At 38.5% G+C, this 19,661-nt stretch overlaps 1 protein-coding gene across 28 annotated transcripts in view; it reads left to right on the top strand.

Moving 5' to 3' along the window:
* The window catches only part of PLD5 (phospholipase D family member 5), a 180,048-nt gene that overhangs the window by 111,793 nt on the left and 48,594 nt on the right, over positions 1-19,661 (top strand). For all 28 annotated transcript variants that reach the window (XM_083830302.1, XM_083830314.1, XM_083830303.1 and 25 more), the window contains one exon: positions 1,987-2,101. In XM_083830302.1, coding sequence (XP_083686428.1) covers positions 1,987-2,101 — 115 coding nt within the window. The remainder of the gene's footprint in view (positions 1-1,986; positions 2,102-19,661) is intronic.

The raw sequence follows: 19,661 nt of genomic DNA, 5'->3' as shown, positions 1-19,661 counted from the left end.
TCTATCAATGTGAGGTTTCACCATTTATGAGCATATTATGACGAAAAAGAACATGATAAATGTATAGCTTCGAATGTTCTGTAATGGAAAAGAGATGTATTTTCAGAGAAGATGCCTTGATTGGAACGCAGGGCTGCACTCTGAGTGATCTGTTCACCCAAAAGATGGCCTATTGAAATGGCAGACTGTCTGTAAGAGACAGCTAGGTGGTCTAGCCAGGGTGCTGTGTTGGTCACATCAGCACGTACTAAGATTGGGTAAAACTGGTTAAGGCATGGACTGGGAACTGAGTAGAAACCAGTACAGTCATTGCAGGTCCCAGATTTGACTAGAGTACCAGTCTGCACCAATTGCAGGAAAGACCTTCTAAGGGGACCAGGGCAGCCAGTGCACTTCTGTCCCCCAGGGTCACAGTGGAGCTGATCTCTGTTGTTGGCTGATGAATTCCTGCAAGCCCTGGGATGAGCAGGGAGCTGTGCTGTGGGTTTGAGCCAGCAAGCAGGCATATGTAACAGAAGTAAAACATAAACAGTAGTTTTGAGTTTCCATTGCAGCCTCTGGCTGCTCTACAATACTGAGAAACCTAGTTTTTAGGAGGCTGGGTATTCTTATTTTGCCACATATTTTCAGACATTTGGAAGTGAATCGGGATATATGTCTGTACTGTAAACCAATGAAGAGCTAGGTTCTGTGACTGCTGAAATCCCAGCAAGGCTCCAGGTGTCAGTCTGAAGGTAATTACAGGGCAAAGGATGGCTTTCTGCTTCTGGTTGCGATGTGGGAGGAGGGTTTTCTGTCTGAAGTTTTGTTAGGACACACGACATCAGATTGCTTCATCCCAAACTGTTTTGCATTGGTTGTTTTTGTCAAACAGAAAAATCCTTCTAAGACTTTTAGAGTAATATTTTGTATGGAGAATTCTCTAACATGGTCCTGTGGAAAGCTTTACCTTCCACCTAACTGAAAGTTGATATGATTTGCTTTTTTGCTTTAGCTTGACATACGAGATTTTTCCTCGCAACCAGCACAGTACTGAATCTCTGTGAGCTATGTAGCTAGGGCAGACACTTTGCTGATTAAACCCAAAGATTTTGTGTATGCTACTGCTGATTGTAAGTGGTGCCTGCTGTAGCCTGCTCAAACAGCAACAAGGAAGCGGGTTCTAAATCTGTGGCTGTAGTAACCACAGCACAATATCCAATAGTACATTGGATATTTTATTCTTTTATTCTGCACACCATATAGCTAGATGCTTCTAACCAAGCATTTTCCTTTAACTTAAGTTATTGAATCCAAAATTAAACATTTACACTGCAAAGGTCTACTTTTTCTTTGCTTGTTGGACATGGAAAAATGTGACTTGATTGAAAATTGTATTTCTCATATGAAACAATTACCTTGATTTCTGTTTTAACGTGTATACAAATGAGTATGAAATTCCCTTTTTTGTTCTGTTAGAAATAGGGTTGACATAATAAAGTAAAAGCATTGTAAAAAGGAGAAGTGTATGAAATACATTTACATTATTGTTCTCCTTCCTGGTATAGCTCATCTGAAAATGAACATGTGACCACAGGAAAATGTTTTGTACTATGGTTAGAACCACTTACAAAAAAAACCACTCAATACAAAAATATATGTAATCTGTAAGTCTTTTCCTTGCACTTTTTATCCTAATTTAACAGAATGTAATTATTTATAAGAAAGCTAAAATAGAAATACATTTATGAAGCATAAAGAACTGGACACTTCATTCTCAGTGTGTCACCTGTCATTGATGGTATTGCACAGTCTGGGAAAAGGAGGAAGCAAGTTTGTCGTTCAGAACAGTAATTTTCTAACCTTTAGGGTAGATTTAACCGTATTTTGGAACATACTTACTCAGCTGTTATACAAAATGTTTTAATGTGCATCTTTAATTTTTTTGATGTTCTACTTAAAAAATTATATCTTAAAACTTCTGCTTTCCTTTCCTGTTTTTCCTAGGGTCAGCGTCTTTTTGAAAAATTGCTTGAACTGGCATCCCGAAATATTGAGATAAAACTAGTGAGCGATATCCTGCCCGTGGAATCAAAAGTATTAAACGACTTGAAAACAAAGGGTAAGACCAAGGTCTTTATGTTGTTATGCTATTGACTGCTACGTAATGTTTCTTTTACTTTAAATGCAGACTCAAATGACATACATAAAATGCAAACTGTTGTTGAGCAGTGTTGTCCAATAATTCTTTAGCTCTCTTTGGTGCATTGTTATCAAAAATCTGAAACTTTTACAACTCTCACTGTAGCTGAAGTAGAGGCTTGCACTTCGCAAGTGGTTAAAAATGTGGTGTGGTGTTTAGATAGATTTTTAAAGCCATTATAGCCATATTAATAGTAGGCAATGTAACCTGAGATATTGCTGTTACATCCTGTGGGACGAGATAGTTTCCTCTTTTTAAGCAATAGCAAAATAATTTAGTAAACTAACATGTCTCTGCTACTGATGATTCTGAAGCACTGGAAAATACTGTCAGTCAGCTTTAGCTAACTGGCACAGGTTTCTGTGCTACAGGTATTTCTCAGGTGCCTACTTTCTTAATGATTGTTTGGAAGTTCAAAATCCCGAACCAAAGAGGGATTACATGCTGACACTACATGACTAAACTTGCTTTATGTAAAACTGTGTGGAAAAACAGCAAAGAGCGTTTAAATGCTAAAAGAAATTAGAATACCTAAAGAGTTCTAACAATCTCACACACATTTCTCCTGAATAATAACACATTAATTATTCTATATAATCTGATAAAAGTATGATTTTTAGGGGTAGGATATATCTTTAAATGGCAGAAAGAACCTCTGTATTTTGACAACAATCATTTTTGACAGAGATTTATCTAATATATGGATCACAAAGGGAATTCTAAAAAAATAAATTAAGCGGTTGCTACTTGTACCAGCACCCTAACATAACATGTCTTTGTGTGGTAAAGAACAAAGAACACACTTTTCCAACAGAAGTTAATCTTAATTTAACTTCTTTGTAATCTCCTGACCAAGAAAGTAAAAGAAAATTACTAGACGAAGTCCTGGTTCATTAGAGATTACCTTCTGATCAAAACTGACACGTTATTTCAATGTAATAACCGTGGAGACATATCACTTCATGACACTGCCTATTCCAGGACTTTGATTATTTCTGTTACATGACCAAAAATGATACTCATTCTTTGATAACCAGTGAGTATGTATCAGCTTTGACAGACATCTGTGAAGTAAGGAATTATGTTTTTCTGATGTGCTGAAAAAGAAATGTATGTTTTAAGAGCAACACTGATGAAACCATCTTTGAAAAACTGGTTTCATTTCCCTGTGGCTCTAGCGTCCCAAGTTTCCCCCAGTCACACACAATTAGAGGTAGAACCTGTAAATTTATATTGATGTACCTGGCAATAGATAATTTAGATGCCATTTATTTAGAATACAAAGTATCAAAAGCTATCCCCTTTCCAAAAAAAAGAAAAAAGAGAGAGATGAGCTAAAATTTTAACCAGGGAAGGGAACTGTGCTTGTCATTAGTACTTCTGTCAGTTTGTGGGAGATAATCAGTCCTGTGAGCTTTTTGAACAAGTAAATAAAACATAAGCTTATACTATTTTATTACCTTTGGTTTCCCTTATGTCTTATTCAGATTCCTGAGACAGGAAATTTTAGAGTATTCAAATGAAGGGATCAATATATTTGAGTGCTCTGAGCTACAAAGAATCAAAGTCACTTCTCTGTAGTAATTCTTGTGAGTTTTGCTGCCATCCTCTTTGATCTTTGTAATTATAGGCCAACTGTTGGCCTTTTCCAAAGACAAATATTAGGACTTCCTGCTTTTCTCACTGTGAATGATTTTTTTTATTCCATGTTTCAGTTTGTTTATGTCTACAAATTCAGATATTTCTGTTAGAATGTCCTGATTATGATGTAGTGATTGCCAGCTCTGTTCTCTTGCATTTAGGTTGGTTTGGTTTTTTTATTCCCATTAAAACTGGTTAAATTTTTATTCAGTTCTGCATTCCTGAACAGAGAGAACTTAGTTTTAACATGCCACTTTCAATTAGAATATCAGATTTAATTGTCTTCATTTTATGTTGAAATGAGCAGACCTTGTATGAACAGATGACTCATGGTTCGTCTCACATGGTGTGTCCTGCTTGTGTCAAGTAGAAGTTCACTGGTATGCTAGCTATGCTACTCCAATTTCCAGTAGTTCAATAATAAGAATAACGCAGTGGGCGGAAAATATATCTGTATTAGCTTTTTTCACATCTGCTGGAGAAACAAGGACAGTTACCTGCTACCGTCATCTTAGCTGATGGCAAACATGTCATTACACTCTACTATGATATGCTGGAGGGTTCATCTACTAAAATTATTAATCTCTTTTCTCGTGAGGATCTGGCCAGCTGCATCCTTAGAAATTAGTCAGAATTGATTCCTGAAAGGGAACTGTGACTCATCTTTTGGACACACATATTCATGAAGATAAATATTTTTTCCCCTGCAACCGGTCAGATTTATCTTAGAAAGTATGTTATGCACCTTTTAACTAATTATTTTCTCCAGTGAGAAAGAAAGCAGGACATCAATAGCTCTGCCAAATTTTGAAGCTTCTCAAGATGGATAGCCAGAATACATTTGGCTGAATTAGACCCAAAGTCCCTCTTGTGGCATGTCTGAATTGGGCAGAGGAGGGTCCAAGCCCTACTCCATGGTCAAATGGAGCTGGTTGTCCCTAAGCAGCAAATATGCTTGGAGCCCAAGCCACAGGCAGTAGTGTGGAGAGAAAGCACATACAAAACTCGTTGGGCTCTGGGAGTTTCACATATTCATGAGCCCGTCTTCCCCTTGCTAGGTAAGCACAGGCTAGCCTCGTCCTTCTAAAGCAGGTTGTATGCAATAGTCAGAACATGCTCTGTTGCATCTCAGCACGGATATTGAGACTATATCTGCCAGCCAGATTATTCTATCAGGTATTTCACTTTTCTAGACAGACATGAGTGGAGTCCCCATGGCTCTTCTCCCCATTTCTGATCTCCTGCAGAAAGCAGCTTTGGTAGAACTTCCCAACCCACGAGCGCATCCTAGTCCTCCTCGCACATCCCTCCTGTCCCGCAGCCCCCTTGCTGGCTAACAGGAGAAAGTTGAACTCCGACTTCAGATTTGAGCTGACGGGGTAAGATAAAGCACATCTTACATGGACAGGAGAGCAAAACTGACCTGTCATAGAATAAAATAAAATGAGTAATTTACAGAGCGATGAGCGATGTCAGTACAGAAATCTGAGCTAGCCAGGAACCTGCAGGTTTTGTCACTACCTTTGAGCCTTTATTTGTCACGTTTTTGTGCTCCTGACTCACTTGAGCTAGCTGTAAAGCAGGATAGTTTGGTGACAGAAGCAGTCTGGCAGCATCAGAGTGAAACAGATTGATTTACTGTGCCCACACACCTAGAGCTGTGGTGATAGGAACCTCTGGGTGCTGGGATAATGTACATTTGCTAATAATTGTTGCAGTGTGGGAGTGTTATTTCGTAGCAAAAATAAGCATTTGGAAATGAGGAAATACTAGCCCCCAGAACATATATTTATGATAGATTTTAATTACATTATCCAATGCTATCTTTTAAATGGAATACCTAACTGGTGCTTGCTATAATCTTACCACATTAGTTAATCAGAAGGCTTTTCCATTGTATTGAATGAGAATACATCAAACATTTAATGCCTGAGGGAGATGATGCTCATTCAGGGGATATTATTTCTGTTAGTAATGGGCAGAATCTTTTTTTATCTTCGTATTTAATGCATGTCTCCAGGCTTTCTTTATTGCACATCTGCCAGATCCTGCACTGAATATAGAATGATTTATTTCCTCATAGGCTTTTCCATGGTGCTGCTTGCTGTGGTATCTGAGTGCTCCGCAAATACAGTATTAATGAATTTCTTTTTACATCACTGTTAGGAGAGGTTGGTTGATGCTGTCTCTCAGGGACAACTAGCAATTATTAATTCCAGCACAGGCACCAGAAGTCATATTTGAGCATTTGTTTTTTTTATAGTTGTAATTAAAAAAAAAAAGTCTAAACTGAAAAAAATGACCACATGTATGTTCTCCCAGCTAATATTGTCAAAATTATTACTAAACAGGCTACAAACTATGATGCTGTTTTTATAGTACCTTTAATAATATGCAGTGCTAGGGTGAAGTCTTGATTCTCTTTAGTTAATGTTAAAGCAACATTTCACTTTCACCTGTGTATACAAATAGTATGCATATATGTGTATGACTGTCTTGTGAAAGGTAGGTCTGCCTGTAGGCAAAATGTGGCTCACTGTGGAAACAAACATGTTCTTTATCCTTCATGTGCTGTGACAGTGGCTTATTAATGCTTGTTTTCAAGGTTATTGTTTTAGCCTTTTCTCAGCTGTGCTTCAGTGTACTAGATTGAAACATTTCTTGTAACCCTCCCACTCCTTGCACATAATTATGTACCACTCTTTGTTCCTCAGTAACATTTGAATGGTATTGTCTCCAATTAGCAGGTTGTTGTATCATTTCTTACGTGTACAGAATCCAAATCCCTTGCTAATTACAATATTATTTTAGCTGGCAGTGTTAATGCTTTTTAAGACATGCCAATGGATTTCCTTCCTTCAGTTTATATTGCTTCATTCCTTTTCTTTTTGCCTTTTTTCCCTTTTATGAGTCGTTTCTCAAATATTTGCAAGGAATTTGTTTTGTTTTGTGAATGCTGGCTCCAATAGATATGGAGAGAGGAGTCTGTCCATATCACAAATGTGATTAAAAAATCAGATAATTTAGCTTACAGCTATTAAATGTTACTGATGAAACTGAAGAATAATATGAAGTCTCTGTGCTAACGCAGGCTCTAATCATTAGATCATATGTACAATTCTGAGTCACTGAGCAGTTTGTGCACATTTGCCCAGGATTATTCTCTCTCCTAACCAGATGCAACCAAATTAGAAAAACAGAAAAGTTATATTATTGTGGGGAGACAAAGAAATCAGTAGAAAGTAGAACTCTGTAAGCTTTTTGAGCTTTTATTTGTGCACTTTTGGATTGCAAACACTAACAGATACCATTCTGTGACAAATCAGTCTGTCTGGGCAGCTGCATGATCCCAGCCTCCTCTTTGCCATCCTCACCATATGTTGTCCCTACCTTCTTTCTTGCACCAGTGATCATGTGGCAAAACAGTTCAGGGGGATGGTTTGGCTACAGACTGCTTTGTTTTGTTGGCTGGCTTAATTCTAATTTGCATTCAGTTTCTGCATTGCTCAGTGTATGATCTCACAGGCATAAATGATGGGTACAACACAGAGATAGGAAACATGTGGCTGGGGTTGGCCATGGAGGCAGGACCACTGGAACCTGATTTTGCTAGGCTTATTCTGCCAGTTCATGTAATTTCTAGGGATTTTTAGTGTTTAGGGGTTTGTTTTGTTTTGTTTTGTTTTGTTTTTCCTTTACTTCTGTTTTAATGAAATTGTTTCACAATGGACAGCAGTAGTGAATATGATATATATCAGATGAAATGTGTTTAAAGCTGTATTCTGTCTGCTTCTGTTGGCATAGTTAAGGTCCAGAGTAGTTTGAGAGCTGTCAGGCTTGTGGGATGTGAATTCTTCTCTACCTTCAGCCACAATCGCATTCCCTTTCTCTATTCCTAGTTGTGAGGGAATGGGAAGAAGACTTCATAATTTTAACATATTATATAGAACGACTGAAAAAATTGTATTATGTTGTAGAAGAGATGGAGAATGTTTGATAACATCAGCCCAGTTTCTTCTTTTGAAACAAGCTGTCAGTTAAGCACTTTTTTTTAACCTAGAGCCTTTGTGTACTGCAAGCCTTAGGAATGTGGAGTCCTCCATTTCATAGAAACACAGAGTCATTCAGGTTGGAAAAGACCTCTAAGATCATCTAGTCCAACCTTAAATTGGGAGAAACTTAATTTAGGAGAAACTAAAATTTTTCTTTTGAAAAGATAAAGCTATAGGAGTTAGGTTGCCACATCCTGATGTGCTCCTGTAAGTGTAAAAATGTTGGGGTTGGTGGGGAAAAGGGGAGGTTGGGGTTTTGTGAAAGTGGATGGTATGGTAAACTATGATGAAATTAACTTACATTCAGCCCAGAATATTTGGTTTCGGTATCAGAGAAAGTGTTCCAAATAAGTAGACAGTGGATTTTAATCAGATTATGAAAGAGAAATCATAGGAAATTTTAAGACAGAAGTAGACAGGCCTCTGTGTGGAGTGGCCTTATGAGTATTCAGCTCTGGTGCATTGGAAAGGTCCAGATTGGTTTAAAGACTGTTTTTAATCCTTCCAAATGATTATAGAAACTATAACCTAAGCGTATCTATTTAAATAAGACTTTAATCTATCTTCATGTGAAAATAATGCTGGGAATAAACGTAAAAAACATTGCAAAGACTTAAAAGGAAAATACACTCCATTTGTACAGTGGGATGCTGGAATCCTGAATTTGGGTCTTGAAGAGATTTCTGCTTGCCCTGATGGCCAGTTGTACAATGTATCATAAAATTAACAACAGCTGACAGATGCATGCTCCATAGGAGTGTAAAGAGCGTGTAAAAAGGTTCACTTTTATGCCAAAAACTCTTTGTGCCCCCAAGAGCCAGACATGCATGTGACAAATTCTAATTCTAAGGTCTACAGCACCTGTGTCTGTAGACTTCCCTTAGAAATGAACGCCTTTGCTGAGAGGAATGGTTGTGTTCCCAGAGACAGCATCCTCCCATTGGTAGTGTGTACTTTTGCATTATATAATACCAATCATTTGCTTTCCGATATCTGTAGCCATTGTTTAAAAGAACCATAGTTAATACTATTGTATCTAACTTGATGAATTAAGATTAGATGTACTCTAAAGCATTTTTAAAATGCTAGGTGTTTAGTAGAAATAATTTAATTCTTTGGCTTGAAAAGTTTTGATTGAAAAAGTCTTTCACAGTTGATCAGTATTTTGGTAGATATTTGCAGTTTGCAAATTCCTTTGCATTTGAGTCTGTTACTAATGCATATGCATTCACAGATTTGGCAGAAATGGGTGCACTTGTGTTTTGTAAGTTCCAGAATAGCTACTAGTGTTGGTAATCCAGCCCTCTTGTGAACAGCCAAATTGTTTTTGTCTAGTAGTAACTAGTCAGGTCCAACATAGCAGGTTCACCCCACAGGGAATAATTCCAAATCTTGTTTGATAGTTTGCATACTGGAATGGATTATTTTTGCATGGCAGTAGTTGGTTTGAGTCAGTGACACTTTTTAGTACAGAGGAGCCAATAACGGGTGGTATTAGCAGAAATTAGTTATGACATTTTAACAACATATGGATAGCATGCAAGTACCTACCTACTGTTACTGGAAGAACTGGTAAGAGCTGCCAGGACTGCTTGAGGTCAGAAAACATTTATTAGGTAGCTGTGCTTCCTTTGCAGAAATGTTGGTACCCCATAATTTCTCATGGTTGCAAAAGCACTAACACTATCTCATCCTGAAAAGAGCTGAAAACCAATGGTGTTTTTATAGGGGTTCAAAGAAAGCCGGTTAATTTATTGTTGATGAGTTTTCTTTTGTCCATTCATATAGTTCACGTATGTTTCTTATCCACTTGAAGCCTGACTGACTTCCTAGAACTGTCTTAGTCAATTGCTGCAGTCTTGCTGGTATGATTAGCTCTGTTTCTGATTGCTACTGTTTGTGAGCATTCTTCAGCTTTCCCAGTGATGCTGAAATTTTGGTCTCTCACCTCATTCAAGTTTTTGATGTCATCTAGACTATAATGCAACTACAAATGTGGTCAGCTCTGGAAAGAGCCCAGTCTGAAGTGGCATGACACTGACACTTGGATCTCTGAAGTTGTGTATGTGTTTTTAAGTTCTTTTCACTTCTTTGCAGCTTAGTTTAATCCATACAATACTTCTGCTTTGAACCTGCAATTAAAATACTATTCAGAGTTATACCAGAAGTCATCAGAAGTATCTAAGAGCAGTAATAAATGTCCAAACTAAGCTGCTGCTGCACCATTTAGTTTTCCTTTAATGAACATTCTGGAAAAGCTACTCATATGCTACTAATTTTTGGTTGCTGCATACAGTAAGGTTGTACCATAAAGTAAACCCATGTGACCAAATCCTTCTGTCTTACACAGCATTAGTTAATAAGATTTATCTCTGTAACAAGAAGTTGCCACTATTATACTACTACTGATCTTTCTAGTAATCTTCTGCATCACTTTTAAAATTAATCTTAGGCTTCTACTGCACTATGGTATTTTATGAATTTTTACACAGCCTAATGGTTGGGAATTAGATTACATTAAGCTTGATCTAGAGTAATTCATCTGGAAGAAAACTTCCCAGAATGATATCTCTGCATTACTCTTCATCATTTCCATCTCTCGTTGCACACCCTTATAGAGTGATTGTCTCTAATGCTTGAACTTGAGAACAGAGTGCATTCAGCATCTTTTCTGTCCTTCAGGTAGAATATTAACTAAATATCATGTGAAAATATAAGTCTTTATGTACTGCAGAAATTGATAGTCACTTCTATGACTCAAAACAAAACAGATCCCACTTTCTGGTGCTTTTAATCTAAGTAGCTATGTTTGCGTAAAGTGATGGGAAAAATACCAGTAAAGTTATAGGAGTGTATAATATCTGTACTAAGCTTCAAAGTTGTGTCAACAGGGTATTATTAAGATTGCAATGACTGGCTTTCAAAAATGAGATTTTGTAAGCAAACGGTCACAAAGCAACTGTTTTCAGCCATCAGACAATGGCAGCAGACTGAAGGTCTGTCTTCTGTCTTGCTGGAGTCATAAGAACCATACACTTATAAAAAGAGCATAACAAAACCAATTGGAGTATGATATTTCCATTACCCTGTATATTCTTTTAGCAATTCGTAGATTAGGAACTCCCTTGTGATGGAATTTAGCAATTTGTTGTGGTGTTTGATTTTCAACAATCGCATTTGAATCTGTGCATGTTTTTGTCATCTACAAAACACTACACACAAGTACCAATGTATTCTGCAGCTTCAGTATCCATTGTTCTTCACAATCTTTTCAACTTGTTTTTTTTTAACTTGGAAGAGTTTATTTCCTTTCCTTTCCCCTCCCCTTTTTATTTATGTTATGTTACGTTATTTTATTTTATTTTGCTCTCTTGAACTCAAATCTACTTATTGAAGGATGCCATTTCCTAATATTCTTCTTTAGCCTGGTTTCAAACTGTACTTACATCATCTCTTGGGAGAGGTGGGTTTTGGTAATAATACGTTTACAACTGAGTCTCTATTAAAATGTTTTCAAGTATTGCCAGGAAGCCGGTAAAGATTTTTCTCTTTGGTGGCTGATTTCCTCTTAGTGTATATTCTTGTGTTCTGAAGATCTTCTTTCTGAAAATAGGTATTACCAGAAGGGGCTTAAGGGATGCAGCATTATAAAGACACTGAGTTTTAGTGTAGTCATCCTTACAGAGGCTTTTTGGTAGTTGCAGCTTGAATCAATACTATGCATTCCTCAAAATAAATCAGGAGTTGCTACTCAGTTGGTGCATTCTCTAATATGAACATGAAACAGTCACTTATGGTATGTAAAATATATCCTCTGCATCCTGACCTTTTGTGCCATTAAACTGTTTGCGCTATGATGCAGAATTTAGGTGAATGTGATACACTTCTTCCCACTGAACCCTATAAAATTCATTGTGCAGAGGTACTTATGCTCATGTAAGTATCCATATAGTATTTTATTTTGCTATCATTTTCATTGTGTAGTCTCATCTTTTGCTTAATGAGCACTCGTCAAGACCTAATCTGCAGACAAATTTATTTCCTTTTTTTTCTTGTGATGTTAACACTGAAATAAGAGTGCTTCATGAATATTCAAGAATAGATGTTCATCATTCTCACAAAGTGGAGGAATAGCTTAGTTCCCATTTTACAGATGAAGAAATGACACAGAGACAAGTGCCAAGACGTCCACTTATTTTGATGCCAATTTGTGACACAATCTGTTGATTATTTTTTTTCCAGAGTATTTATCATTGCGTAGCACTTAGTGCACATCAATGTCATTGTGAATAAGACTAGGTAGACCCTAGGGGCTCAAATTAAGTCCTCAGAAATTGAGATTTGTGCCTGCCCTGCCCTGACTTCTCTCATACAGAGCAGCTTTGTGGAACATCAGCTGTGGGATCCAAACATTCTGGGTAGTTTTAAGCCACTTAAAATATGAGACTATCTTTTTTTTTCATTTTTTTCCCCTCCTCTTAAAACCTAGCCTTATTTGCTCCATTTTGCCCATTTTGCCTTTTGCACCACACGAGAGAGGTCCTACAGCAGCAGTCTGCTTTATTCCAAGGCCCTCCCTAGCAGAACCATCTCCTGTGCATCATAGGACCCTGTTGATGTCTGGTACTGCTTTCAGTTTGATCTCTCATTGGTTTTGTGCAGAAGTTGCCTGCTTGCCTGTGCATTCATTATACTTCACGTCAATAGTCAGTCATGGTCAGCTTCAAGTCTTTAACATTTCCATTTTACACACATTTTATAGTCCAAATCTACTTGATTTCCCCTTCTGTCTTTTCTCTATTCTGTCATCCCTCAGGCTTCCCCGGCAGGGTGTCCAGCTAGCGACTTCAGATGGGCCTCTGAAGTGATGGCAGTGCTTTCTACTGACTTTTAGAGTGAGTGCCTTGACGGGATTGGCATCAAGTTCACGATGTGACTGTTGGGACTAGAGCTGTACATGTTGCCTTCTGGCCCCACTCTCATAGGGACCCTAGTGTAAGGAAAGTCCTACAGGCCTGGTGCTCTGTTAGTTGAATAATATAATAGGATCTTTAATTCTGTCCTTCACAGATGGCTGCAGATGTTTACAATGAAGAAATTAGATGATACTTCTGATCTTATCCTGCAGGACGCCAAACTCCTCTGTGATTTCAGTGTGCTGTCACTTAAATATTGATGGTACATTGCACGTGTCCTTTGCTCAGCTAATAACATAGAATGTGTGGAGTTGTGGCTTTCTTTTATTTTGCTTTCTACATTTTAAATAGGCTGTTTGGTTGAAAGTCAATCTGTGTTAAAAAGCTGCTAACTGGCAAGCTATTGATTTGTATCCCTTGTGTATTTCCCCAGAGACAAAGCATTGTTTCCCTACATCCTTTTTAGTTTTCCTCAGTTCATTGTGTGGATTTTTCTGCTTGTGGCACTAAGGAATGTCAATTTGTCTCTAAAATTTCTCCATTTTAATGTATGAAGCATCTGTGTAACCAAAACAGAATGCTGAAGCCCTCACAAATGCATTCAACAAGATGGCCAGAGCAATAGTAAATCAAGCATGAGTCACTTCAGTCAGTTCCAGCAGAGCTGCAGTGTCTATCTGCATATGCTTCTATAAAAGAAGAGGCTATAAAAATGCCTTGTTCTATTAAGAACCTTAGACCCAGGTTCAGTTGTTGTTTGGAATAGGAAAGCCAAAAAAAAAAAACAAAAAACAATTCCCAGAGCCCTAAACTGTAAGCAATCTTCTTTGTATACCTTTGGGTTGTATATCATGAGTTAATACCTGCAGGACATGCAAAATAAAATAAGGACCAAACTGGGCACCCAAAACTGTGAATACCCTTAAAACTCCAAGAAAAATATTATTTTCATTCCTTTTTTTTTTTTTTTTTTAAAGGCTTGGAGAATATATCATGCTGCATATGTAGTTAGAGAAAAAAAAATGTTTCTCAACTAATTGGAGAGTGGGGGAGTGTATGAATAACTGAATGAATATATGTGATACATGAAACAGTGAATTAGTAGGCAAGGGCAAGAGTGAAATGATAAACTGAGCCTGAAGTGGGAGAGAGGGAGGAAGAATGACATTGAGGGAAAGTAGTGGGGGAAATGAAATAACAGGTAGATCTATGAGGAATGAATCAGATGAAAGAGAAGGGCAGAAACAGAAAAGTGAGTAATTAATTAGGAAAACATCAGAAAAGAATACTGGTAAAAGGCCAGGCATGTTCTTGGTGGGCTTGTGACAAAGTAGATGAAAGCAGAGAAAAATAATTGGAATTGAGATAGGAATGATCTGGAAAAAAAAATTAGAAAAGTCAAAGGCTGACTTGGCAGGGTAATAGGACAGAATCAAAGGAAAGAGTTGGGGAAAGATACTGCTAGAGAAGTGAGAAGTAGTAGAAGGAAATGACTGTGCCACTGGCAGACCCAGGTTGGTTGGTTCTGGCCGTGCCTCTTCTTTCCTTGTACAGCCATGGCCAGGTCAGCCTGTTCTTCTGGCTTTTTGTAGCCTGGACATAATATTCCAGAGCTGTTCAGGCCATAAGTTAATGCAGGTGCAGGAAGACAATTCTATTATGAAGGTATTGTAAAAAATAAAAACCAGTGGGCTAGGACCAAATAATACTGCCCTCTGAGGAGGCACAGTCTGTCCTCCCTTACCTTCTTGCCAGCCCTGCAGCATACTTTCTCACCTTCTAGAACTGGGATTTCTCTTTTGTGGGAAGGAGACTGACAAAAGCCAAAGCAGAACTGCAGATGTCTGAGGACCACATCTTGTCAGCAATTGCACAAGTGTTGTTATTACTAGTCAACATTTAGAAGTGACTGATGCTAATACTGAAGGGTTTAGAGTATATAAATGTCAGAATGAAATGATGTTGATAAAGTCAGAGATAAATAGTTGCTGCATTTTTTTAAGGGATTTAACCCTGAAATATTCATTCATAGAGGGCTGTGATTCTCATTCTTCATGAAAAAAATGTTCCTGCGTTCTAGGATATTTCATCTAGGAAGTGTATGAATCAATCTAGTTCTTCATAATGCTAATCCAAGTAAAAAGTCTTTGAAAGTGGAGGGGAGCAGTGTGTGAGTTTACTAATCCCTTTATTGTATTTAAAATAACTTTCTTTTATAGCAAAAACTTATGCAATTATAATTAGGCAAAGAGAAAAAGCCACAATCCAACTTTAGTAATGCCTTTACTGATAGTGTAATAGTCTTCCTTTAAGTGGTAATGTGCTTTGTCGCCTGAATCAGCTAAGTAAGAAAATTACGTTTCCCAATCTGTAAAGCAATCACATTTATAGCTTCATCTAGTAAATGAACAGCCTACTCTCCAATAATGGAGAACAAAAAAATGTGGAAATTAAAATTATATATATATTCTGTCAAACTTTGTTGTACACTTGTTGTCTTACAGACTTTACTGAATCATAAGACTCACAAAACAGATTTATATTCAGAAAATGTAATTTAAATTACCATTTTTCTAGAAAAATGCTGAGTTCTGCTAAGGGAAAAGAATTGAACTGATCATCAGTTCTCTTACTATTCAAAGTTTTATTTAAAAATCTATGATTATTGATATGAAATACCTTAAGTAGCTCTAAAAGAAGTAAAAATCTGAAAAATACTGATTCTGATGTCAGTGTCACATCTGTGCAAAATGTAAGGATGTCTCTCATGCTTGCTGCATCATGCAGCAAAGCCCCTTAACAAAGGCATGAATATAATTCTAATGTAATTATTAGAGGGCAAGGAAAAACTGTTTGGATCTTTAGAAGATACTCTGAATTCTTTTGCATTAAGACTTTTTTTTTTTTTTCCTTTTACAAATAGCCTAAAATCAGAGTCCTAAACTTTGTCCCAGCCAGTAAGGGTTTCTCTAGCAGATACAGTACAGAAATCACTGGCTTCAGGACAGCAAGTCCAGGTGGGAAAGTGCAGAGTTGAAGCATGTCAGCTTTCCTGACATATTTCATATAATGAATTGTACGGTTGGCTGCTAGCATTTTGTGGGGTAGTTGTGTATCAAAAATATACTGGGTGGCAGCCTGTGCCTTCCAAAGGCATGGTTGTAACATGTATGTGCCTTAATTAAGAGTAGAATAGACGCTTTCTGGTGGAAAATGTAGTGTGGAAAATGTAGTATGTAAAATTCTAAATTAACAACTAAAAATCTTACCTAAAAAATCAAGTACACACCACAGGATTTAAGAAAACAAAGGGAGAAGAAAGGAAAGAACTATTACAGTGCAAATGATAATAAAAGTCAAAAAAAGCTTCACGGGTTATTAATAAAAATGTTTTACGTGGTGTTAAGAAGGTTGTTTTACTTTTAAAATTAATGTGGTGATATATCCTGCATTGGAGTAAGGTACTTCAGGCTTCAATTCCCGTTTCCAAATACTGTTTTGTTAATGTATATAGGGCTTCACTGTGTTTCGTGGTTTTCCTTACGGAATCTCAGTGCTTTATGGCCTTACAGAATGAGAAAGACGTGAGTGTCCTCTGGAAACTGGATTTCTGTCTTTGGAAGGACCAGAGGTCTAGAGTCCTACGAGTTCTTTCCATATTTGCAGTCCAAAATTCAGTGCATAGCTTAGTTAAACATGCATGTATGTGATTAATCAGCTGAGCTACTTGCTATCTGTCGGGAAGCTTGAGTGGAGCGTGCCTGTGCTGTATCTGTTCTGCAGGTGAAGAGGAGACCTCTTATTTCCCTGTAATCGTATTTGGCATGGTTTGCCCACCCTGTATTAAGATGGACCTTCAGTGTTTTGTTCAGTGAATCAGAAATTGTGTTTAATTGTGTTTAGTTGCTATGAGTAGGTTTTACAAAGAAATGTCAGGCATCTCTTACGTCTCTCCTGTGACATGGGACAGGAAGCATTTCGGTTATTTGTTGGATTTTCTGCTGAGTAAATCGAAAGGGCACAGCAGTCAGTGCAAAATGCGTTCACATGGGTGAGAGCTGTAATGCTCTGATGCTGAACTCTGTCTACAGCAGGGTACTTAGCTGAGAAATTGGTATTTTGATTACGTGGACTAGCACCAAAGGCCGACATTTGAAATCGTGGGAGCCAGTGTCTGGATGTGTTTGGGTATATGTTGCCTTGGGAACTAACTAGCTCCCAAGATGTCACTGAAGTTAAACAAGGAATTGAAAGAAATTAATTCTGACCTTTCCTTTGTTCTCAAGGATTTGCCGTCCCGCATACCATGAGCAAACTGCACACATGCAGATCCCCTGATGGGTCTTTTCTGGATCTTCTCTCTTGCTGTGAAACCCTGCTGTAAGCACGTGGGAAACATTGTTGCAAGCAAATGCCATTACTGCCCTCATATCTCCTTTGTTTGCATGATGCAAATGGTTATGCGAGATGAAAGGCAAACACATACTAGGATTTGGAACTGAGGCTGAGATTACATGGACGTACCTTTAAATGGCAGCACTGGCCTAAGCAGTTCCTGCATCTTGTTGCACCCAACCACAAGCCACTCATACTTGTGCTGTGCCTTCAGTTGTGTCACCATAGCCAGATAGTGAGTTGGACTGATTGTGAATAGTTCTTCATTTGAAATAACCTTTTTTTTTTCTTAACTGATTTTTTAACCTGGGTCTGTTTTCTGATCAGGTTCATTCCTTGAATGCCCAAAAAGCTACCCAGGAGGAGGAGGTGGTGGAGGAAAGAAGAGTCACTGAACATGAGATCTGTTCATGCCAATATTATTGCTAATTTAAAAAAAAAAAAAAAAGTAACCATGCCAGTTGTAATTCTGTAATACTCTATTTTCAAACAAGGAGCTGGGTTTTGAAATGCTCCATTTGTCCCTATTTCTCCTCCTTCCTGCTCACTCCTGCCCCTATGTTCAGCTCTTGGCTTCCCCAGCTGGGTGGATAGAGCAGTTTCTGGAGCTGTGCTAGTTCACAGAAATGATTTTAATGCACTAAATGGGTGCAAAACAAAGCAAAAACTACTGGTGATTGTGGAGGATGTTTGCTGTCCCCAATCACACTGGCCAGAGCCTGACGGTGTGTTACGGTCTGCTGGGGAGGGAAGGGAACCAGGCGAGGAGCTGGCTTGGTGCCTGAAGAGAGGGGGCTGGGAAGTCAGCTGGCAGTGACAGAGACCTCCCTCTTCCCACACCCGCAACTCCACAGGGAGATCCCTGGCCGCAGCCCATCTGCTCAGGGAAGTGCTCCCCGAGCTGCCTTTCCTCCAAGCTACAGCCAGGCTCGGACAAGTGAGCTGGCTAGGGAGCGTGCCAGTGGAGCCGAGCAGTGGCTGCGTGCAGGGAGCAGAGTGCTTTCTGCATGTTCCCCTTGAGCCATCCACGCCACAGCCCTGAGCCTGTCAGCCTGTCCAGTTCAACTCCAGAGACTGCTGCAGGCACCTGCATCTCTCCAGCGATGTCCCAGAGGGGCCCACAGAGCTGCAGCCGGAGATCCCTCTCCTGTGCACTGATTTCCTCAAAGCTGTCCTTATATCGGTGACCACACATGATGTAAAGGAAAGCAGTAACAACCCAGTAATTTTTCATGAACATGACTCCATCAGAAACAGCGTCGTCTTATACAGACAGCATTAGCTTTGGGGCCTTGTATTGTTTTGAGAAGCTGCGTGTGCACATAGGGTATGGCTGGCTGTATGTTGGGAGTGAGTGGGAATTTCATACCGAAGGAAGGCGTTTTTGTCCAGCATACAGTTTGAGTGCTACACTTTAGGGCAGGCAATATAAGCTCAAGGTGGTATGGACACTAGTTCTATTAGGAAGGCTCTTTGGGTATTGGTTGATCTTGTAAGAGAACACAGTTTCTTTGAGTACCTATGATTTCATTTTTGTATGTGTGTGTGGCAGTTGCATACGGAGTTGTTAAAGTATTTATGCTTTTTTTTTTTTATTAGTATGAAATTGAGGTGATGAACAGCACCCAGAGTACAAATAATACGGTGAATGAATAACAACACCCAGAGTGGTAGGATCAGTCCTGTGAAGAGGAGGGGGCGGGGGGAAGATGAGGAATGGAGGAGAGTGTAAGCAAAACAGCCAATTCATAGTGAAGGTATTACCATCAGAGATTTCCCTAAAAGTTCTTGAGTATTTTCTCTTCAAAGTCTGAATCATTAATCCTTCTGGGGCCAGGCAGACTTTTAAATTGCATTTTAAATCCAATATTCCATAAAGAGCAAGAAATAGTAAATATTCTAGTTTGCCTTTTAATCATTCCGAGACATAGTAAAAATAACTGTGTTGTCAAGTTGTGCATTCCTCTGCTTTTGTACTTGTCCTCCTCTGAGTGCTGGCAGGTCACGCTAATGGAGCTTCTGGAACAACTCCAGACTTTCTGCAATCAGCTAAGAAAAGAGCATAAAAGTTCCTGGGGAGATGATCCTCTGCCTTGGTCACTTGTGTCTGTCCAGCATGGGGCAGGTACTCTGCCACTTGGCAGGGTATGGAACACTCTGGATTTCTGTCTCAGTAAAATGAAACTTATTTTTATTTGTAAGTGTACATTGTAGTAAGTTTTGCAGCTGAAAGCAAATAAGTAAAATGGAAGCATCTACTGCAAAATGTAAGGAAAGAGGTATTCACTCTGAAAATGTATACATCCATATATGAGTGTGTACTCACATTCATATTTCCTAGTGAGCAAATTTTTTTAATAAGTTTGGGATTTAGGGATAATAAAGGATCGTTTGCTGATCTTTGAGTTAGCACATGATATTGCGCTATTTTTGCAATACAAATATTACCTGCATCTGTGTTGCTCTGAAGACTCA

Source organism: Anser anser (genome assembly GCF_964211835.1).
Source record: "Anser anser genome assembly, chromosome: 3".
NCBI lineage: Eukaryota > Metazoa > Chordata > Aves > Anseriformes > Anatidae > Anser > Anser anser.
The sequence above is the reverse complement of the archived record's forward strand: the minus strand, read 5'-3'. Positions and strand labels throughout refer to the sequence as shown.